The following is a 23,818-nucleotide window of genomic DNA, read 5'->3' as shown; positions in this document are numbered from 1 at the left end:
GTAAATTGGTTCTTTGCAGGTACAGTACTCTAAGTGCAAACCGCCCCTTTGCTTAAATTAAGCCCATTTTAATAAACTGACTAGTGTGGAAAAAGACAGGTTAAAGCTGGTTCAAGCAAGTTCAGAAAGTGATATTAGAGTCCATTATTACCCAGTCTGCAACAGAGGAAAAAAAACCCATGAAACTCCAATCCTAAATAAAGCATGGAGAAAAGCTGGGTACTTGTAATTTTTTAAGAGGGCAGTTTGAGCATTTTAGAGTACTTTGCAAATAGGCATGACTTACTTTTCCCTCTGAAGAACACTAGTCAAATCCCTGCAGAAGAAGAGAAATTTCCATCAAGTGCAATCGGCCAGAGCTCATGTAAATACATTCAAGATTGTCATATAGTGGATACTTTAATCTCCAGGAGCGAAGGGAGAAAATGGCCCTTCCACTACAATCAATCTCAGAGCCTCGCCTGACAGGTTTCCCAATTCAGGCTCTTGCATTCTAGTTAGGGTCCACTCCTTGACACTAGGCCCCGAACCTACAAGTTAATGACCAAAGGCAAAAAGATGGGGGTGCTTCCAAAATTACAAGTAGCACCGCTTTGAAAAGTGAATTGCGGATCAAAGGCAGAATCACCCTGGAGCATTTTTATAAAGCTCGTAACGTTTAAAAGCACTCCCGAGAAACTCCTAAGTGACTTTGAGCGTTTGTCACAACCCGACCAAATGCCCAAAGAATTCAAAGTCCTTCCTTTGCAGGGACGTATATTGGACACCCACAGACATACATTACAATGTATCTTTTTGTGGGGGAGATGGAGTTTGAGTAACTGCAGAAGCGGTCCTAGCTAGGTAATTTTCACCTGCATGAGGCAAACGTCTTTGAGAATGTTGTGCCTTCTCCCTCACCAGATGGCAGGGAGATGGGCCTCGCCAAGGACGAGAAGCCCCATGGGGTTGGGAAAAGTTGTGTGTGACCAAACACATATACCCCAAAGTGGCCCTTTGTGGGAAGCCTGGGGAAGGGGGGGGCCGGGAAAGGTCAGCAGGCTTCTTGCTTGGTGGGTGGGGGGAGGAGGGTGGGAAATCAGTGGTGTTCCTTGAGCACTTGATGTGTGACCAGAGCACTGTACTAAGCACTGGAGGGGCTAAAGTGGAACAGAATTGGTAGACACGATCTCTTGACAGAGAGAGTTTACAGTTTAGAGGGGGACCGGGGCTCAGCCTAGGAGGTGGGTTGAGCTTAGAGGGTTTTAACACTGAATGGTCTCCCCTGGCACCCCTTTCACCTCTTGCCCATTTCTCTCCCCAGCTCCCCAGGGCAGGAAGCATGAGAGAAGTGTGAGGCCTCCGTCCCAGGGAGGGGAAGGGGGCATGGGAAATCAATCAGTCAATCAATCAAAAGGATTTACGGAGTGCTTATTGTGTGCAGGACACTGTACTAAGCACTTTGTGGCATAATGGAAAGAACACGGGCTTGGGAATCGGAGGACATGGGCTCTAATCCCGGCTCCTCCATTTGTCTGCTGTGTGACCCTGGGAGCGCCACTTCCCTTCTCTGTGCCTCAGTTCCCTCATCTGTGAAATGGGGATTGAGATTGTGAGCCCCACGTGGGGCAACCTGATTACCCTGTATCTACCCCAGCACTTAGGACAGGGCTTGGCACATAGCACTTAGCAAATACTATTAGTATTATTATTACTATTGCAGTAGTAATAATAATAGTATTTATTGAGCACCCACTTTGTTCAGTGCACTATACTAGTTGTTTGGGAAGTACAAAATAACAGTTTCGTATTGTTTTATTTTGTAGTAAGCGCTTAACGAATACTATTATTATTACAAAATAGAGTTGAGAGGTTCCCCGCTCACAACCGAGACTAGAGGGGGAGAGGGAGCCTTGCCCTGGGAGCTCGATGTGCGCAGAGATTGTCGCTCTTAATTGCTGTGCTGTACTTTCCCGAGCGCTTAGTACAGTGCTCTGCACATAGTAAAAGCTCAATCAGAATGAATGAACGACTGACTGTCAGTCCTGAGGCCGGAGAGAGGACAGGGGATGCCCCCCTCCCCGGTCCTGTCCTGTCCGAGCAGCCGGGACTGAGGCCAGAGCAGTCAAGTGACTCACCCAGGGTCACCCAGCAGGCAAGAACCTGGATTAGAAAATTTTTTTAAAATGGTGATATATGTTAAGCACTTTCTATGTGCAAAGCACTGTTCTAAACGCTGGGGGATACAAGGTGATCCCACATGGGGCTCACAGTTTTAACCCCCATTTTCCAGATGAGGTCACTGAGGCACAGATAAGTCAAGTCACTTGCCCAAAGTCACACAGCTGGCAAGGGAGAGTCGGGATTAGAACCCACGTCCTCTGACTCAGTCCTTGCCACTAAGCCACGACGCGCTTAGTAGAGTGTATAGTACACGCGGGGAGCACTCAGCAGATGCTCCGGATGGATTGACACCCCCCTCCCCGAGGACCCCCTAAAGGGGGGAGGATGGAGGTGGGGTGGGAGGCAGACTTACCGCAGGTAGCTGCCCGAGTTGTGCTGGTTGTAGTGCTCCGGCTGCGTGTGCCAAAAGAGCATGGTGGGGCCGGGGCGCAGGGCAGCCCGGAGGACAGCCCGGAGGAGGCGGCTGGATGGGGGGGAAGGGAGGGAGGATGCGCGCGCAGCCGCTGGGTCCAGCAGCCGCCGAAGCCGCCGCAGCCGCCGCCCGCGCCTTTATGGAGCGGCCCTGCCGCCCGCTGATTGGCTCGCCCGGGGTGACGTCACGGGATCCCCGCCCTGCTCGGCCACGCCCCCCGGGGAGTCGAACCACCGCTCCCCTCCGCGCCCATTATTGATCCCTCCGCGCTCATTGCTTCCCTCCCCAGCGCAGATCCCTCCGCGCCCTGGGCTCCCCCCTCTCGGGGTCAGGGGTCGCGGAGGCCTTCGGCCTCTTCCTCATCGTCGTAATCATAACAGAAATTCAATCACAATAATAATAATGTTGACGTTTGGTAACCAGTACTCTGTGCTGAGCACTGTTCTAAGCACTGAGGGAGATACAAGATAATCAGGTGGTCCCACTTGGGGCTCCCAGGCTTCATCCCCATTTGACAGATGAGGTCACTGAGGCCCAGAGAATTTAAATGATCATAATAATGTTGGTTTTTCTTAAGCCGTTAGTATGTGACAAGCATTGTTCTAAGCAATGGGGGAGATACAAGATAATCAGGTTGTCCCACTTGGGGCTCCCAGGCTTCATCCCCATTTGACAGATGAGGTCACTGAGGCCCAGAGAATTTAAATGATAATAATAATGTTGGTTTTTCTTAAGCAGTTAGTATGTGCCAAGCATTATTCTAAGCACTGGGGGAGATACAAGATAATCAGGTGGTCCCCCATGGGGCTCACAGGCTTCATCCCCATTTAACAGATGAGGGAACTGAGGCCCAGAGAATTTAAATGATAATAATAATGTTGGGTTTTCTTAAGCAGTTAGTGTGTGCCAAGCATTGTTCTAAGCACTGGGGGAGATACAAGGTATTCAGGTTGTCCCACATGGGGCTCCCAGGCTTCATCCCCATTTGACAGATGAGGAAACTGAGGCAGAGAATTTAAATGATAATTATAATAATGTTGGTTTTTCTTAAGCGCTTAGTATGTGCCAAACATTCTTCTAAGCACTAGGGGAGATACTAGATAATCAGGTTGTCCCATGTGGGGCTCACAGGCTTCATCCTCATTTGACAGATGAGGTCACTGAGGCACAGAGAAGTTAAATAATGTTGGTATTTGTTAAGCACTTATGTGCCAAGTACTGTTCTAAGCACTGGGGGCGATACAAGATACCAATAGTAGTAATGTTGGTATTTGTTAAGCACAACGTGCAAAGCACTGTTCTAAGCACTGGGACAGTACAAGGTAATTAGGGTGTCCCACATAGGGCTCACAGACTTCATCCCCATTTTACAGATGAGGCAATTGAGGCCCAGAGAAGTGAAGTGACTTGTCCCAAGTCACACAGCTGACAAGTGGCGGAGCCGGGATTAGAACCCATGACCTCTGACTCCTAAACCCAGGCTCTTTCAGCTGAGCCATGCTACTTCTCTGATCATCCAGTTGTCCCACGTGGGGCTCATAGTCTTCATCCCCATTTAACAGATGAGGGAACTGAGGCCAGAGAATTTAATAATAATAAAGTTGGTATTTCTTATGGGCCAAGCACTGTTCTAAGCGCTGGGGGAAATTCAAGATAATCCAGTTGTCGCACGTGGGGCTCACAGTCTTCACCCCCATTTAACGGATGAGGGAACTGAGGCCCAGAGAATTTAAATGTCTTGCCCAAGGTCACACAACTGACAAGTGATGGAGCTGGGATTAGAACCCACGACCTTTGTCTCCAAAACCCGGGCTCTTTCCACTAAACCACGCTGCTTCTCAACCTCATCGAACAAACCCCTTCCTCCTCCCACCCAGCACCTCCCGGACAAGTCCAGAGGGCCTTGGTTCTAATGCTCTGGGCATGTCACTCCCCTCCTTAAAAACCTCCAGTGGTTGCCTATCAGCCTTCGCACAAAACAAAAACTCCTCCCTCTTGGTTTCAAGGCTCTCCATCACCTTGACCCCTCCTACCTCTCCTCCCTTCTCTCTTTCTCCTGCCCACCCCGCACGCTCCGCTCCTCTGCCGCCCACCTCCTCACCATCCCCCGTTCTCGCCTATCCCGCCGTCGACCCCTGGGCCACGTCCTCCGCGGTCCTGGAACGCCCTCCCTCCTCACCTCCGCCAAACTAACTCTCTTCCCCTCTTCAAAGCCCTACTGAGAGCTCACCGCCTCCAAGAGGCCTTCCCAGACTGAGCCCTCCCTTTCCCTCTGCCCCTCCTCCCCTCCCCAGCGCCCCTACTCCCTCCTTCTGCTCTACCCCCTTTCCCTCCCCACTGCACTTGTGTATATTTCTACATATTAATTATTCTATTGATTTTATTAATGATATGTGTATATCTATGATTCTATTTATCTATTTTGATGATATTCATGCCTGACTACTTGTTTTGTTTTGTTTTGTTGTCTGTCTTCCCATTTTAGACTGTGAGCCTGTTGTTGGGCAGGGATTGTCTCTATCTGTTGCCAAATTGTACTTTCCGAGTGCTTAGTACAGTGCTCTGCACATGATAATGATGATGATGTTGGTATTTGTTAAGCGCTTACTATGTGCCGAGCACTGTTCTAAGCGCTGGGGTAGACACAGGGGAATCAGTTTGTCCCACGCGGGGCTCACAGTCTTAATCCCCATTTTACAGATGAGGTAACCGAGGCACCGAGAAGTTAAGTGACTTGCCCAAAGTCACACAGCTGACAAGTGGCCGAGCTGGGATTCGAACCCATGAACTCTGACTCCAAAGCCCGTGCTCTTTCCACTGAGACATGCTGTTTCTCAATAGTAAGCGCTCAACAAATACGATGGAATGAATGAATGAATGAATAATTGCAGCTACGCCACGGCTCTGCTGGGTGACCCTGGGCCAGTCACTTCACTCCTCTGGGCCTCAGTTCCCTCATCTGGAAAATGGGGATCAAGACTGGGAACCCCATGAGGAACAAGGAGCATTTCCAACCTCATTAGCTTGTATCATTCATACATTCAATCATATTTATTGAGCGCTTACTGTGTGCAGAGCAGTGTACTAAGTGCTCTGAAATTGGCAACAGGTAGAGACAATCCCTACCCAACGATGGGTTCACAGTCTAGAGGCAGGGAGACAGACAACAAAACAAAACAAATAGGCATCAATAGCATCACAATAGATAAATAGAATCATAGATATATACACATCATTTATAAAATAAATAGAGCAATAAATATGAATGAATATGCACAAGTGCAGTGGGGAGGGGAAGGTGTAAAGCAGAGGGAGGGAGTAGGGGCAATGGGGGAGGGGAGGAGGAGCACAGGCATCAATACCATCAAAATAGATTAATAGATGCATAAATGCATATCATAAATAAAATAAATATCTACCCCAGCGCTTAGAACACTGTTTTGCCCATAGTAAGCACTTAACAAATATCACAATTATCATTATTATTAATATTCCTTTGGCCACAGTTCCCAGATCTGGAAAATGTAGACCAAGACTGTGAATCCCACGAGGGACAAGGACTGTGTCCTTCCTGATTACCTTGTCTATATCCCAACGCTTAGAACAGAGCTTCACACATAATAAGCACTTAAGAAATATCACAATTATTATTATTATCATTATTATTACTCTCTGGGCCTCAGTTCCCTCATCTGGAAAATGGGGCTGAAGACTGTGAGTGCCAGCTGGACTCTGTCCAACCTGATCGACTTGTTTCTACCCCCAGCGCTCAGTACAGCATCTGGCATCTAATAAAAGCATAGCAAATGCCATAAAACAAACAAGCGGACATGCCTGAAGGCCTGGAAGTGTCAGGTAAATGCTACTCGGAGTTGGAATGCAGCCACCTCCAGGTTGCAGTACAAGGGAGCCATGCCAGAGTCAAAAATAAATAAATAAATAATGGTATATGTTAAGCGCTTACTATGTGCCAGGCACTGTATTAAGCACTGGGGTAGATACAAGCAAATCAAGTTGGACACAGTCCCTGTGCCACATGGGGCTCACAGTCTCGATCCCTATTTTACCGATGAGATAACTGAGGCATAGACAAATAAAGTGACTTTTCTATCCTTTCACTCAGAGTTGTTCCTAGCTCTTTCTCACCTTGACAGGTATTCCCTTTAAATGTTTATACATACATGGATGTAATCAAATACTCATCAGCTCTGCCTTCAAAGAGCAGCTTGGAGAATGAATAAACACCCCATCTTGAACTTACATGACCCCTCTTCTCCAAAGAGTCAGTGAGGCTTCACCTCTACTCTCCCCCATTCTCCCTCATAAATTCCCTGTGAAGGAAGGAGTTAGACTGTGAGCTCATCGATTAGACTGTGAGCCCATCATCATTGGGCAGGGATTGTCTCTATCTGTTGCTGAATTGTACGTTCCAAGCACTTAGTACAGTGCTCTGCACATAGTAAGCGCTCAATAAATACTACTGAATGAATGAATGAATAAATGAATGAATGGTGGGCCTAGGACAGGGATAGCTACATTTTCCAGGTGGGGAAACCGAAGTCCTGCCTGTTTACTTGCCTGAAGCCAATCAGAGAGCCAGGTGTTCTTGTCGGGGGATGGCCAGGAGCCTGGCTTAGTGGCAAGAGCATGGGCCTGGGAGACAGAGGTCATGGGTTCTAACCCTGGCTCCGCCATTTGTCAGCTGTGTGACTTTGGGCAAGTCACTTCACTTCTCTGTGACTCAGTTGCCTCATCTGTAAAATGGGAATTATCACTGTGAGCTCCAGGTGGGACAACTTGATTACCTTATATCTACCCCAGTGCTTAGAAGAGTGCTTGGCACACAGTAAGCGCTTATTAAATAGCATTATCATCATCTTCTTCTTACTTCTGATTGGCTGTTCCAGAAGCAGACTGCACTACCTTCCAGATAATAATAATAACAGTATTTGTTAAGCACTTACTATGTGCCAGGCACTGTACTAAGCACTGGAGTAGATCAAGCAAATCAGGTTGGACACGGTCCCTGTCCCACATGGGGCTCACAGTCTCAATCCCTACTTTACTGATGAGATAAATGAGGCATAGACACATAAAGTGACTTGGCTAAAGTCACACAGCTGAGAAGTGGCAGAGCCGGGAATTAGAACCCTTGACCTTCTGACTCCCAGGTCCGTACTCTAGCCACTACACCAAGCCCTACAAATTGCCTTAACACGTTCAGAGAAGGGCCCTGCTTGGTGGTAGGCCAACATCTGTTTGTTTGGCTTTTTCCTGTACCAATCCTCAGCCCGGCAGCAGCAGCATTATGTATATAATAATAGTAATGATGATGACATTTGTTAAGCGCTTACTATGTGGTGAGTACTGTTCTAAGCGCTGGGATAGATAGAAGGTTATCCGGTTGTCCCATGTGGGGCTCACAGTCTTCATCCCCATTTTACAGATGAGGTAACTGAGGCCCAGAGAAAAATTCATTCAATAGTATTTATTGAGCACTTATGTGCAGAGCACTGTACTAATCACTTGGAATGTACAATTCGGCAACAGATAGAGACAATCCCTGCCCATTGATGGGCTTACAGTCTTGTCCAAGGTCACACAACTGACAAATGGCGGAGCCAGAATTAGAACCCACGACCTCTGACTCCCAAGCCCGGGCTTTTTCCATTAAGCCATGCTGCTTCTCTTGAGTGACTAGTAGTAGTACTTTTAGCAGTAGTAGAAATAATAGAGCATTTATTGAACATCCTCTTGGTGTGGTGGACTATAGTAGGCTCTTAGGAAGAACAGCCTAACAAAGGGACACGTTCCCCATTCACAAGGAGCTCACACTCTAGAAGGGGAGACCAACATAGAAATATTTACATCTCCAGAGGCCAAAATTGATCAATCCATCAACCCATCCGTGATATTTATTGAGTGCTTATTGTTTGCAAAACATTGTACCAAGCCCTTGAGAGACTATAATACGACAGAGTTGCTGGACACGTTCCCTGTCCACAGTGAGCTTACAGTCTAGAGGGGAAGACAGAAATTAATTTAAATGAATAATTTATAACATAATAAATAAAAGCTAATGTACTCGAGTGCTGAGGAGGTTATAAATAAATTGACAAGTGTTAGGGTTGTTTGAAGGGCTGATACGACTCAAGGGGCTGGGAAATTCATCAGAGAAAGTTTGTTGGAGTAGGTGAGAATTTAGGAGGCCTCCAAATATGGGGGAGAGCCGTAGTCTGTCTGATGTGACGAAGGAGGGGGCAGAGGGATTACCGTTGGCTACCGAAATTGGACATCTGGGAAGACGGATTACGGTCGGCTACCGAAATTGGATGTCTGGGAAACTCTGCCTCTACTCTGAAACCCTGTTTCAGTTTCAGGATCCTCTCAGGGCCCCCACGGGGTTGGCACCGGGCCATAATGTCTTTGAGGATAGGTAACAAGTATCCTAAGGAATTGTCCTAAGGAAGGAAACTCCTCACTCCAAAAGCAGGTTCCAGTGCTTCCCTGGAATTTTATGGGCTCTAGGGAGAGTCCAGAGGGATTCAGAGAGAACCTTTTGGGGGTCTCAGAACCACCTGAAACTCACAGGGTCCCTAACCAAGAAACTAAGAACCCATTTAGTTCAGTTCACATTCGCAATCCTCCCCCCAACAATCAAAGAGCGGCTTGAGCCATTGGATCTCCCAGACCACAGCTCTGCCCCTTCTTCAAAGCCTCCAAAAGCATTCACCATCTACTTTTCTTCTGAGTCACATCCTCCCAACTATCACCTCAGCACTATGTACTCAACTGCAGCATTTATGCAAGTTAGTACAGTGCTAACTTTTTAAATTGTAGATAGTTTTGTGTCTTTTTGTTTATCTGTCCAATTAGATTATAAACTCCTTTAGGGCAGGGATTCAATCTGTTCATACTACTGAACTCTTCCAAGTGCTTAGTAGAGTACTCTGTATACAATAAGTGCTCAATAGGACAATAGGGAAGCAGCATGGATAGAGCATTGGGAATCAGAAGGTCATGAATTCTAATCCCGACTCCACAACTTGTCTGCTGTGTGGCCTTGGACAAGTCACTTAACTTCTCTGCGCCTCAGTTACTTCATCTGTAAAATTATAATTATTATCAATAAATACTGTTGATTAAATGGGTAGAAGGGACACACTTGCACTGGAAATGCCCACCAGGCCCTCCAGAGTGCTAATCTAGCTTCACTCTCTGGCCTCCTGAGGCTTACTACTATTAATAATAATAATGATGATGATGATGGCATTAGTTAAGTGCTTACTATGTGCCAAGCACTATTCTAAGCGCTGTGGTAAATACAAAGTAATCAGGTTGACCCACGTGGGGCTCACAGTCCCCATTTTACAGATGAGGTCACTGATACACGGAGAAGTTAAATGACTTGCCCAAGGTCACAAAGCAGACAAGTGGCAGAGCCAGGATTAGAGCCTACATCCTTTGACTCCCAGGCCCATGCTATCCATTACACCATGCTGCTTCTCCAAGGTTTAGTGTTTAGACTGTGAGCCCCTTGGTGGGCAAGGATTGTCTCTATCTGTTGCCAAACTGTACACCCCAAGCAATTAGTACAGTGCTCTGCACATAGTAAGCGCTCAATAAATGTAACTGAATGAACTGAATGAATGGATCAAGACCACATCAGCCGGCACCATTCATTCATTCAATCATATTTATTGACGACTTTCTGTATGCATAGTACTGTACTAAGCACTTGGGAGAGTACATTGGGTAGACACTATCCCTGCTCACAGGGAGTTTATGTTCCAGTGGCCAGACGTGTGCCTGAATTCACTTGAACTTAGAGCGTTTCTCTGGTATACCAAGTCTCCTCCTTCTCCTCCTCCCACACCCACCTGTGACTTGTACCACAGCCATTCATATTCCTTCCACCCTCTCCAAACTTGCCCTTTAGACTGAAAGCTCATTTTGGACGGGGAATTTATCTGCTAACTCTGTCGCACTGCACTTTCCCCGAGTACTTAATAATAATGTTGGTATTTGCTAAGCACTTACTATGTGCAGAGCACTGTTCTAAGCACCGAGGTAGATACAGGGTAATCAGGTTGTCCCACGTGAGGCTCACAGTTAATCCTCATTTTACAGATGAGGTAACTGAGGCACAGAGAAGGGAAGTGACTTGCTCACAGTCACACAGCTGACAAGTGGCAGAGTACTTAGTATAGTGCTCTGATCATAGTAAGTACTCAATAATTACAATCGATTGATTATTTTTTTTCCTTAGAACTGAAAGTATAAAGACCGGGCATAAAGTGGCCTGGGACTGAGCCCACGTTGGCTAGGGAACTGACCTGTTAAAAAAAAGGACAGCTGGCCAGCCTACTGGCAGGGGGGAAATCTTATCCCAAATGTCTCAGTGGATGCTGAATCCCGGCAAAGTGCTGGCTGCGGCTATTCTCTCGCAAAATTGTCCATCCCTCCCGTTTTATGATCCCCAAAGTTCTTCATCACATTGAACCATTACCTCAGCCATTTCAACTGTTCCAGGTGAAAGCAAGTGTGAATATCTTGACTAGTCAACAACCTGGTTACTGAGAAATACTACTATTAATAATGATGCTAATGGTAATTATGGTATTTGTTGATCATTAACCCTATTTGTGTCTTTTTATTGTTGTATGTACTCTCCCCACTTAGTACAGTGCTTTGCACAGAGTAAGTGCTCATTAATCTGATTGAATGAATGAATGAATGAATGAATGAAATGCTTACTGAATGCAGAGCACTGTACTAAGTACTTGGGAAAGTACAATATAACAGAGTTGGTAGACACATTCACGGTCCACAGTGAGCTTGCAGTCTACAGGAGGAAGCACTTACAATCTGCCAAGCACTGTTCTAAGCACTAGGGTGGAAACAAAATAACCAGATCAAATTGAGTCCCTGTCCCACAAAGCATTCACAGTCCAAGTAGGAGGGAGAACAAGTATTGAATCCCCATCTTTCAGGTGAGGAAGCTGAAGCACAGAGAAGTTAAGTGGCTTGCTCAAGGTCACACAGCAGGTAAGGGGATGGAACCAGGATTATTCATTCAAAAGTATTTACTGAGTGCTTACTATGTGCAGAGCACTGTACTATAGCTTTGTAGAGATGAGCTGATTGTCATAGTGGATAGAGCCCGGGCCTAGGAGTCAGAAGGTCATGGGTTCTAATCCTGATCTGCCACTTGTCTGCTGTGTGAACTTGGCCAAGTCACTTCACTTCTCTGGGCCTCAGCTACCTCATCTGTAAAATGGGGATTAAGACTGTGAGCCCCTTAAGGGGCAGCGACTGTGTCCGACCTTATTATCTTGTATCTACCCCAGTACTAAGAACAGTGCCTGGCACATAGTAAGTGCTTAACAAATACCATCATTGTTTTTAGCCTATCTTTGCTATCTTAAGACATCAGAAACACTCCAGTTTCTAAGAAGCCCCTCATTCCCTACAGGAATGATTGATTCCTTGAGAATCAGCCGAGTCTAGTGGAAAGAGCCCAGGCCTGGGAGCCAGATGATGTGGGTTCTAACCATGGTTCTGTCACTAGTCTGCTGGGGGACCTTGGGCAAGCCACTTCACTTCTCTGAGCCTCATTTCCCTCATCTGTAAAATGGGATTAAGACTGAGCCCCACATGGGACGTTGACTGTGTCCAGCCTGATTAGCTTGTATCTATTCCAGTGGCTAGTACAGTGCATGGCACATAGTAAGCACATAAAAAATACCATTTCAAAAAAAAAAGGAGTCTCCATTGGAACTTCAAGGCACCTGCTCCCATTTCTCCCTTCTGTTCTTCCCCATGCCCCAGTCCATCTTGTTGCAACCTGAATAATCCAGGTATTTGGGTCCCTGCAGTATCACCCTGGGAGCTGGTGCCCATCTAAGGGAGTGGTCTGGGTGGCGGGGAGAGGGGCTAGAACATTCAGAGAGTAGGCCTGGAAGACAATCACTGCCTAGATATTACGGTTCAAGCAGAAATTAGGGCAGCTAGAAGGACAGTTTTCTAATCCCCACTCCACCACTTGTCTGCTGTGTGACCTGGGACAGGTCTCTTCACTCTTCCAAGCCTCAGTTGCCTCATCTGTAAAATGGGGGTTAAGACTATGAGCACCAAGTGGGACAGGGACTGTGTCCAACCTGAATAACTTGGATCTATCCCAGTGCTTAGTACAGTCCCTGGCACACTGTAAGCGCTTCACAAATACCATAAAAAAGACCCAGAACTGGAGCAATTGACCCTCATCAGCAATCTGAACTTTATGAATTGAACTTGCTCTGGCCCCCACCCTTAGCCCCGCACAAAGACAGGGGGCTTCAGGAACAGGCCTGTAGCTGTTAAAAATTCCAGAAAATTAGCAATTTCTAATAGACATTTTTAGGACATCCTATAGGTCTTACCACACAGAAGGATTTGATTGTGTCTGACTTTTTTTTTCCAATATTCAGCAGAGCAGGAGCACTGAGTCAACTAGAGAACTAGAGAAATAGACATTTGGAGAAGTGAAATTGGATAGGAACCACTGAGCCTGGTATCAGATTAATCCATCGATCAATCAGTGGAATTTTTTGAGTCCTTACTGTGTGCAGTGCAGAGCACACAGTACTAAGCACCTGCGGAAAGTACCATGCAACAATACTAGGACATCATGTGGCAGAAGAAAAACACTCATGTATATTTGTACATATTTATTACTCTATTTGCTAATGATGTGTATATATCTATAATTCTATTTATCTATTTTGATGGTATTGATGCTTGTCTACTTGTTTGTTTTGTTGTCTGTCTCCACCTTCTAGACTGTAAGCCCATGTTGGGAAGGGATTGTCCCTGTTGCCGAATGGTACTTTCTGAGGGCTTAGTACAGTGCTCTGCACACAGTAAGCACTCAATAAATGCGATTGAATGAATGAACGCTGTCACGTTAATCCAAGCATTTATCCTCTCCCACAGTGATTACTTTATCAGTCTTCTTGCTGACCTCCCGGCCTCTTGTCTCTCCTTACTCCAGTCAATACTTCACCCTGTTGCCCAGATCATTTTCCCCAAAAAACTGTCAGACCATGTATTCCACTCCTCCAGAAACTCTAGAGTTTGTCCATCCACCCCTGCATCAAACAAAAACTCCTCACATCGGCTTTCAAACAATCACCTTGCTCCCACCAACCTCACTTCGCTATTCTCCTACTACAATCCAGCCAGCACACTTCACTCTTCTAATGCCAATCTTCTCACTGTACCTCCACCTGGTCTCTCTCGCCGCCCCAACCTGAGTCCTGCCTCTGGGCTGGAATGCCCTCCCTCCTCATATCCAAGAAACAATTACTCTCCCATCTTCTAAGCTTTATTGAAAGCATATCTCCCTTCCCTGACTAAGCCCTCCTTTCCTCTTCTCCCACTCCCTTCTGCATCACCCTCACTTGCTCCCTTGATTTATTCCCCCTTTCAAGCCCCACAACACTTATGTACCTATTTGTAATTGATTTAATTATTTATTCATATTAATGTCTGTCTCCCCCTCTAGACTGTAAGCTCATTGTGGGCAGAAAATGTATCAGTTTATTTTTATCTTGTACTTTCCAAGTAAATCGGTTGGACACAGTCCCCGTCCCACGTGGGGCTCACAGTCTCAATCTCCATTTTACAGATGAGGGAACTGAGGCCCAGAGAAGTGAAATGACTTGCCCAAGACCACAAAGCAGAAAAGTGGCAGAGCCAGGATTAAAACCCATGACCTTCAGCTTCCCCAGCCCATGCTCTATACACTATGCCCTTGGGCTGGAAGAGGTCTCAAGAGGTCATGTGCTCCATCCTCCATCCCTCCATACGCGGCATGCCCAGACCCAAGCAGAGATCATGGAATCCCTTAGCCAGAGATCTCTTCATTCATTCAATTGTATTTACTGAGCACTTACTATGTGCAGAGCACTGTACTAAGTGCTTGGAAGGTACAATTTGGCAACAGATAGAGACAATTCCTGCCCAATAACGGCTTCATCAGCTCGGCCTGATGGGAATGGGTCCTGTGGCCCCCTGAGCCACTTCCTGCTCCCACTCCTCTCCCTTCCCCTCCTCTCTCCCTACCCCTCTCGACACCCTGGGCTCCAGGGTCTCCCCACCCCTTCCAAACAACCCCCTAGCTAACAGTCGCTTCACCCGTCCGCCGTCTCTCTTGCCGTTGGCTTCCCCAGTGAACGAGGACCTCGTCACTGCCGGGAATAATTTGGCCCTTCGGGATTCACTTTAGGTTGTTTCAGTGGCGCTCCGCTCCTCAGGAACGGTGGGAAGGCACTCTGTGGAGAGGCTCACTAATCAGCCTAATAAGCAACTTGAAATGGCTGCAAAATCAGGCTAGCAGGAGTGGGGGGCATTCTCAGGATTCAGAGACCCTTGCTCTGCTGCCCCACTTTCCCTCCTCAAGCTTCCTATGGGTCATCCATCCGTCCAGGCCGAGGCAGGTCTGGGGGCCACATTTCAGCTCCCTCTGCTTTGGGAGGGTGTCTCTCTCCTCCCAGTGCTTTGGATCACTGTGGGCTGGGAATGTGTCTGCTATATACAGAAGCAGCATGGCTTAGTGGAAAGAGCCTGGGCTTTGGAGTCAGAGGTCATGGGTTCGAATCCCAACTCTGCTATTTGTCAGCTGTGTGACTGTGGGCAGGTCACTTAACTTCTTGGTGCCTCAGTTACCTCATCTGTAAAATGGGGATTAGCTGTGAGCCTCACGAGGAACAACCTGATTACCCTGTATCTACCCCAGCACTTAGAACAGTGCTCTGCACATAGTAAGCACTTAACAAATACCAACATTATTATTATTATTATATTGTTGTCTTGTACTCTCCCAAGCAGTTAATATAGCGCTCTGTCCACAGTAAGCAATAAAGTAATCAATAAACGTAATTGATTGATAGCTTGAGTGTGAATGAAATCTGCTTTTTGGGAGCCCGGATGTAAACTTTCACCATGAACCGCACCAAACACCTTCCTCCCTGTGGAATAATAATAATAATTCTAGTATTCGTTAAGTGCTTATGGAGACTATCCATCCTGATTTGCTTGTATCCACCCCAGTGCTTAGTATAGTGTCTGGCACATAGTAAGTGCTTAACAAATACCATAATTATTATTATTATTATTATTATTATTATTATTATTACCAAACACTTTTCTAAGTGCTGATACAAGGTAAACAGATCAGAAACAGTCCCTGTCCCACATGGGGTTCACAGTCTTAATCCCCATTTTACAGATGAGGTAACTGAAGCCCAGACAAATGAAGTACTTGCCCAAGGTCACACAGCAGACATGTGGCGGAGCCAGGATTAGAACCCACGACCCCTGACTTCCAAGCCCGTGTTCCTTTCGCTAGGCCACGCTGGAACTCAGTAACAGGAAATCAACATGGTGTAATCGATGGAGCACGAGCCTGGGAGTCAGAAGGTCATGGGTTCTAATCGTAGCTCCACCACTTGTCTGCTGTGGGACCTTGAGCAAGTCACTTCACTTCTCTGTGCCTCAGTTCTCTCATCTGTAAAATGGGGATCCAATGAGCCCCATGTGGTACAGGGACTGTGTTCAACGTGATTTACTTGAATTCACCCCAGTGCTTAGTACAGTGCCTGGCACATAATAAGCACTTAACAAATACCATAATTATCATTAGTTTTATTACTAACACCATCACCCATTGAGTCTTTTTCCCCACTCTGCTCCCAATCTGGCCTCTGCCTTTCCAGAGAATCCCAGGTTAATCCCCAATAAGGTTCTGGAAGGCCCCTTCTGGATTTGAAAGGCTTTTTTGGCCCAGCCCTGGCCTCAGGCCAAAGCCTGGAGTCCTACCTGCAAATCGGGGGTCTGTCTCCGGGTGCCCCTCCCCACCCACTGGTCACTGGACCAGAGCCCAGCCCTCTTCGCACCACCCACTCTCCAGTCCTGAGATGGATGTAGGGGCGAGCACAACTCAGAAACCAACAGGGCAAGATCAAGGTGAACAACTGAAACAGATTGTGTCAACAGAGTTAGGACTTCACTGGAGAATAATAATGCTGGGATTTGTTAAGCGCTTACTATGTGCCGAGCACTGTTCTAAGAGCTGGGGTAGGTACAGGGTAATCACGTTGTCCCACGTGAGCCTCACAGTCTTAATCCCCATTTTACAGATGAGAGAAATGAGGCACATAGAAGTTAAGTACTTGCCCACAAACAGCTGACAAATGGCAGAGCCGGGATTCAAACCCATGACCTCTGACTCCCAAGCCCGGGCTCTTTCCACTGAGCTATGCTGAGAAGCAGCATGGCTTAGCAAATAGGGCAGAGGCCTGGAAGTCATGGGTTCCAATCCTGCCCATTTAGGGCTTGCCGCCATCTCTTAGCAAGAAGTCTGCAGACGTTAGGTGCTTCTCAGTATAAATGTATTACAGTCCAGGGGTGATGTGGATGTGCACCTTTTAAGCCTCATCTCCCCAGTTCCCAGTGGTGGCACCTGCTAGGTACTTTTTAAAAATATCTATAAATTATATTTTTTAAAGTGTTTTTTAAAGCTATATGTAGATCATATTCTCTCCTATGCATTGACACCTTATCGTGGCAGGAGAATTCGCAGATGCTGATGAAATTTAGAGCTTTGCCATATAGGGCTACTCAGAATGGAAAGGTCCAAGCTGAAGTGACAGATAAAGTTGATTCACCTGTGCTGGGCAGCAGTGGTGTGGGAGTCAAAGGCGGATGACCAAGTGATCAAAACACTGATCAAAGAAAATGGCAGAGACTCAAGTTTTTACTGCATAGAAAGAGGCAGTGGAAAACCTTTACCAAGAGAATTCTCCAGATACACATACCAGAATAGCTTAGTGACCGAAGATGGGATGTTCTGAAGAGGATGTTTCCAGATAGGACTCGACAGCATTTGAAGATAAATTATATTACAAATTACTTGTTTATAAGAATGTTTGTGTCTCTCTTTAGACTGGAAGGTGGTTGTGGGCAGGGCATGGGTCTACCAACTCTACTGTATTGTACTCTCCCAAGCACTTAGTACAGTACTCTGCACAGAGTAAGCGCTCAAATACCACTGATCATGGTGATGATTTTGCCTCCAGTTATTCTATTGCTCTGGTTAACTGAGCTCCCTAATTTCAACCAGAGCTTTGCTTTCTGTTGGCAGCAACCACGAGACTAATAAAAGAAATCAGAGGACAAAGAGTATTATTCAGAAGGAACCAGGTTCTAATCCTAGCTCCATCACATGCCTGCTATCTCACCTTGGGCAAGTCACTTCACTTCTCTGTGCCCGTTCTCTGTAAAATGGGGATTAAGAGTGTGAGTCCCTTGTGGGACAGGGACTGTGTTCAACCTGGTTAGTTTGTATCTACCCCAGCACTTAAAACGGTGCTTGGCAAATAGTAAGTGTTTAATAAGTACCATTATTATTATTCTATTCTAGAAACATGCAGAGTTAGTCAGCTCCAAAGATAATGCACCCTCAAGAACACAGAGGCTCTGGATGTGAACATATAGAATAGCGATGTGAGTCTTCTGTAAATAAGAAATTGTACTCATCATTACCATTAAAATGTACCTCTAGACTATATGCTTTTTAGTCAGCCAATCAGTCAATCGAATTTATGGAGCCCTTTTTGTGTGCAGAGCACTGTACTAAGTGCTCAGGAGAGTTCAATGCAACAATAAAAAGACATTCCCTGCCTATAACAAGCTTAATAATAATAATAATGTTGGTATTTGTTAAGCGCTTACTATGTGCCGAGCACTGTTCTAAGCGCTGGGGTAGACACAGGGGAATCAGGTTGTCCCACATGGGGCTCACAGTCTTAATCCCCATTTTACAGATGAGGGAACTGAGGCACCGAGAAGTTGTGACTTGCCCAAAGTCACACAACTGACAAGTGGCCGAGCCGGGATTCGAATCCATGACCTCTGACTCCAAAGCCCATGCTCTTTCCACTGAGCCACGCTGCTTCTCTATAATCTAAAGGGAGAGAGCAACTTTAATATAAATAACTGAAGGATCTGTACATAAGTGCTGTGGGGCTGAGAGGGGAGATGAATAAAAGGAACAAGTCAGGGTGATGCAGGAGGAGTAGGGGAAGAAGAAAGGAGGGCTTAGTCAAGGAAGGCCTCTTGGAAGAGATGTGCCTTCAATAGGCTTTGAAGGTGGGAAGAGTCATTGTCTGTTAGATATGAGGAGGGAAGGTATTCCAGGCCAGAGGCAGGACATGGGCAAGAGGTGAGTGATGAGATAGATGAGATCGAGGCACAGTAAGAAGTTTGGCATTGAGGAGTGAAGTGTGCGGGCTGGGTTGTAGTGGGAGAGAAGTGAGGTGAAGTAGGAGGGGGCAAGGGGAATGAACTGCTTTAAAGCCAGTGGTGAGAAGTTTCTGTTTGATGTGGGAGAGAACATGTCTATCAAATCTATTATACTGAACTCTCCCAGTTGCTTATACAGTGCTCTGCACACAGAAAGAGATCAATAAATATCACTGATTGACTGACTGATTGGTTGCTGCATGGAGAAGTGGATAGAGAATGGGCCTGGGAGTCAGAAGGTCATAGATTGTAATCCCGGCTCTGCCACTTGTCTGCTCTGTGACCTTGGATAAGTCACTTCACCTCTCTGTGCCTCAGTTACCTCATGTTTAAAATGGGGATTGAGACTGTGAGCCCCACGTGGGACGGGGACTGTGTCCAACCCGATTTTCTTGCATCCACCCCAGCACTTAGTATAGTGCCTGGCACAGAGTAAGCACTTAACCAACATCACAGTTATTATTATTACTATCATTACCATGAGGAACCTCTGTTTGCAAGTAGGCTCTAAGGCTCATTATGCATACTCCCCTTCTTCCATATCAATCAGGTGTTCTCCCCTACTCTTCTCTGGCACACCCTCTTTGATCCTTCCAAGCCGACCCTCTCTCTCACTCTCCACTCTCTTCACTCTCTGCTCTCTTCAGTCTCCTGCCTTCCTCCCCTCACAAGGCTTTGAACTCCCTCCACTGAAATCTGACAGATTACAGCTCTCCCCACCCTCAAAACCCTCCTAAAAGCCCATTTCCTCTGAGGCTTCCCTGATCAACTGCCGAATCTTAAATTAATTCATCAGCCACCTTTTGAATTTGCAGATTTATTTATTTGTATTCACCTTTAGGATTTAGGTCCGTATGTCTGATCAGTGTGTCAATATTTATATACCTACCACCCCCTTCAGAGTATAAGCTCCTTGTGGGCAGCCACTGTGTCTCATTTTTCTATCCTACTTTCTCAAGTGGTAAGTACAGTGCTTTGCACCTAATTTCCTCTCCTCTCCTCTCCAATCCACCCTTCATTCTGCTGCCCAGTCAGAAGGATCTGGGTTCTAATTCCAGCTTCACCACTTATCCATGCTTCAGTTACTCCATCTGTAAAATGGGGATAAAGACTGTGAGCCCCATGAGGAACAGAGACTTTGTCCAACTTGATTTCTTTGTGTCTACCCCAGTGCTTAGAATAGTGATTGACACATAGTGAGCACTTAACAAATATGATTTTTTTAAAAAAATTTAATCGATATCTCCTTGTTCCTCAAAAACAGCCAATGCTTTACCCATTTACCACCATATCAAACAGAAATTCCTCACCATTAGCCTCCAGGCACTCAATCAACATTTTCCCTCCTACCTAACCTCACTGACCTCCTAAACCACACACTCTCCACCCCTCACACTAATCTACTCTCTGTACATCAATCTTGCCTAATGGGACACCAACCTCTTGCTCACGTTTTTCCTCAGGCCCAGAACTCCCTCCCTCTTCATATCTGACCATCCACCTCACTCTCCACCTTCAAAACCCTCCTAAAATCACACCTCCTTCAAGAGGACCTTCCAGACTAAGCCCTTCTTTCCCCTACACACCCTCCCCTCAGCATCAACTATGAACAGTAGAGGTATAAGTATTCTTATATTCCACTATTTCCTCTATTCTTATTCTGCTTTACTGCTCATGTGTGCCCATAAACTGTAAGTTCCTTGTGGGCAGGGTTTGTGCCTACCAACTCTATTGTATTGTACTATGTCAACTGCTGTGCCCAAGGTAAGCATTCAATAAATACCACTGATTGATTGACTGATTAGCTGAATGCCCTAAGGAGGCCCTCAGTAATAATAGAAATAATAATAATATTTGTGGTGTTTGTTAAGCAACCTTCTCAGGATCGCATCTGGAGAGGTTCCAGTCCTCTACCAGTCTCGGCTATGGGAGGGAGAGTCAAGTAGAGGCCTACCCATTCCATTCCTAGCTTGGCCTGTGGCTAGCGAGTGGAAGGCCATCTGCTACAAGTCAAAATTCACCCATGCTGGGCAGCAGTGACATGGGAGAGAGACGAGGGTGGAGGCTTGAGTTTACTCCCAATGGTAAACATCTTCCGTATTTTTACCAAGAAAACTCTCTGGATCAACTACCAGAACGATTGCAGATGGAGAGAGAGGCGTTCTGGAAGAGATGTGTTTGTGGTATCACTAGGGGTTGGTAACGACTTGATGGCATAAGACAAGACAAGATTTGTCAAGCACTTATTATGTGCTTGGCACTGTACTAAGTGCTGGGGTAGATACAAGGTAATTGGGTTGCACATAGTCCCTGTCCCACATGGTGTTCACAGTCTTCATCCCCATTTTACAGATGAAGTAACTGAGGCACAGAAAAGTGAACTGACTTGCCCAAGGTCACCCAGCAGACAAGTGGCAGAGCCAGGATTAGAAGCCACAGTTTTTCTCTTAGTAAATATCTTTAATAATGAGATAATTTAAAAAAATTTTAATGGCATTTGAAAAATCGCATGGCCTAGTGGATAGACCATGGGGCTTAGAGTCAGAAGTGTATGGACCGAACTGTTAGACAGTGAACTGACAAAATAAAGGGTTTTTTCATTTAAGCCATTCAGAAACTGTGGTGAAATAAAAGGCCTGTGTCCCAAGGGGCCTGGGTAATCACACCAGCCTTTCTCTGCTTTCACTGAGAAACAGCGTGGTCTAGTTGGAAGAGCACAGAACCGGGAGGCTGAGGACTTGGGTTCTAATCCTGGCCCTGACACTTCCCTGCTCTGTGACCTTGGACAAGTCGCTTACCTTCTCTGTGCCTCAGTTCCGTCATCTGTAAAACGGGGATTCAATACCTGTTCTCCAACTACCTAGACTACGGGATAGGGAGCTGATCATCTTTAACGACTGCAGGGCTTAGTACAATGCTTGACCCAAAGTAAGTTCTTAGCAAATACCACAGTTATTATATCTATAATTCTATTTATTTATATTGATGTTATTGATGCCTGTTTACTTATTTTGATGTCTGTCTCCCTCCTTCTTGACTGTGAACTCACTGTGGGAAGGGATTGTCTCTCTTTGTTGCTGAATTGTACTTTCCAAGCACTTAGTACAGTGCTCTGCACACAGTAAGCACTCAATAAAAATCATTGAATGAATGAATGAATGTTTCTTCAATCAGTGGTATTTATTGAGTGCTTACTATGTGCAGAACACTATACTAAGCACTTGGGAGATTACAATATAACAATAAACAGGCACATTCCCTGCCTATAACAAGCTTACAGACTAGAGGGGGAGACAGATGTTAATAATAATAATAATTTTGGGATTTGTTAAGTGCTTACTATGTACCGAGCACTGTTTTAAGAGCTGGGGTAGATACGGAGCAATCAGGCTGTCCCACGTGGGGCTCACAATCTTAATCCCATTTTACAGATGACATAACTGAGGCACTGAGAAGTTAAGTGACTTGCCCAAAGTCACACAGCTGACAGGTGGCGGAGCCAGGATTAGTACCCATAACCTCTGACTCTTAAGCCCATACACTTTCCACTAAACCATGCTGCTTCTAATAATGATGGCATTTGTTAAGTGCTTATTACATGCCATGGACTGTTCTCAGCACTGGGGGTTGGATACAAGGTCATCAGGTTGTTCCACTTGGGGATCACAGTCTTAATCCCCATTTTACAGATGAGGGAACTGAGGCCCAAAGAAGTTAATTGACTTGCCCGAAGTCACATAGCTGACAAGTGGCGGAGGCAGGATTAGAACCCATGACCTCTGGCTCCCAAGCCCAAGCTCTTTCCACTGAGCCACGCTGTTATGCATAAATATTTTATATATATAATTTAAAGATACTTACATAAGTGATGGGGAGTGGGGGGAATAGCAAATGTCCAAAGGTCATAGATGGAAGTTCACAGACTATGCAGAACGGAGAGTGAGCCAGGGAAAAGAGGGTTTAATCTGGGAAGGCCTCTTGGAAAAGATGTAACCTTGGTAATGCTTTGAAGGTGGTGAGAGTGGTGGTTTGGCGTATATGGAGCAGAGGGAGTTCCAGGCTAGGGAGAGGATGTGGGAAAGGGGTCGGCAGTGAGATAGATGAGATCGGAGCACAGTGAGTAAACTGGGGCTAGAGGAGCAGAGTGTGTGGGCTGGGTTCTAATAGAAGATCAGTGAGGTGAGGTAGGATGGGGCAAGCTGATCGAGTGCTTTAAAGCCAATGGTAAGGAGTCTCTGTGATGTCTACGTTAGTGTTTCCCAACAGTCAAAGAGGAGAGTTCTCGGAAGCTGGCCGTTGAGAAAGAGACTGAATGGAGGTTCATGGAAGAAGAAAAAGAGCATAGTGATAGCTTCCTTCTTTTCCGGACTGTGGGCTGGGCAATTTAAAATCTCGTTGACCTCCATTTTTATCCCACATTGCCAAAAGTCAGACTAGCAGATGGCCACAAAGGAAACTGCAGGCACGATGAGCAACGTCGCTCCTTGATCTGATCCGCCTCGTTTCGTTTCCCACGGAAGACCACGGTCCCTGAATGATTTTCTGAATTGTCTTCCTAGAACAGGTGTGGTAGCAGTAAAGCCTTTTCAGGCCCAGGCTGGGTCGAGAGGGTGGGGTCATTGTCAGAGATAAATAATGTCTGCAGTTATCCAAGCCTGCAGCCCCTTTACTGGTCTGGTGACAAGGGCCCTACTGGAGACTTGGGTTCTAATTCCCACACCGATTGCTTCTAACATTATTCAGTCAGTGGATGGGTGAAGGGGGCACATTTATTTCACCCTGCTTACTCATTTTCTGCATTCCATGTCACCGGCAGGAATGCGATGAGCGAGGAAGATTAAACCCTCTTTTCCCCAGCTCCCGCTCCTTTCTGCATTGACTACACACTTGGATCTGTGA

General features: G+C 46.1%; 1 protein-coding gene and 1 non-coding gene across 3 annotated transcripts in view; one reads left to right on the top strand and one right to left on the bottom strand.

Annotated features, from left to right (window-relative positions):
- The window catches only part of TFCP2L1 (transcription factor CP2 like 1), a 61,750-nt gene extending 59,099 nt beyond the window's left edge, over positions 1 to 2,651 (bottom strand). The window contains exons 1-2 of one of the 2 annotated variants that reach the window (XM_029076298.1): positions 2,516 to 2,651; positions 287 to 316 (exon numbers count right to left, since the gene is read on the bottom strand). In XM_029076298.1, coding sequence (XP_028932131.1) covers positions 287 to 316; positions 2,516 to 2,577 — 92 coding nt within the window. In that variant the 5' untranslated portion in view covers positions 2,578 to 2,651. The remainder of the gene's footprint in view (positions 1 to 286; positions 317 to 2,515) is intronic. The other variant, XM_001509223.5, reaches the window with a different exon arrangement.
- An 18,141-nt stretch (positions 2,652 to 20,792) lies between these two features.
- Positions 20,793 to 20,930, top strand: LOC114816114. Its single transcript, XR_003763898.1, has one exon. It is a non-coding gene; the product is annotated as a small nucleolar RNA SNORA7 (small nucleolar RNA).
- The last annotated feature ends 2,888 nt before the right edge of the window (positions 20,931 to 23,818 follow it).

Source organism: Ornithorhynchus anatinus, chromosome 1 (genome assembly GCF_004115215.2).
Source record: "Ornithorhynchus anatinus isolate Pmale09 chromosome 1, mOrnAna1.pri.v4, whole genome shotgun sequence".
Classification (NCBI taxonomy): domain Eukaryota; kingdom Metazoa; phylum Chordata; class Mammalia; order Monotremata; family Ornithorhynchidae; genus Ornithorhynchus; species Ornithorhynchus anatinus.
Note: the sequence above shows the minus strand (reverse complement) of the source record. Positions and strands in the feature narration are given on the sequence as shown.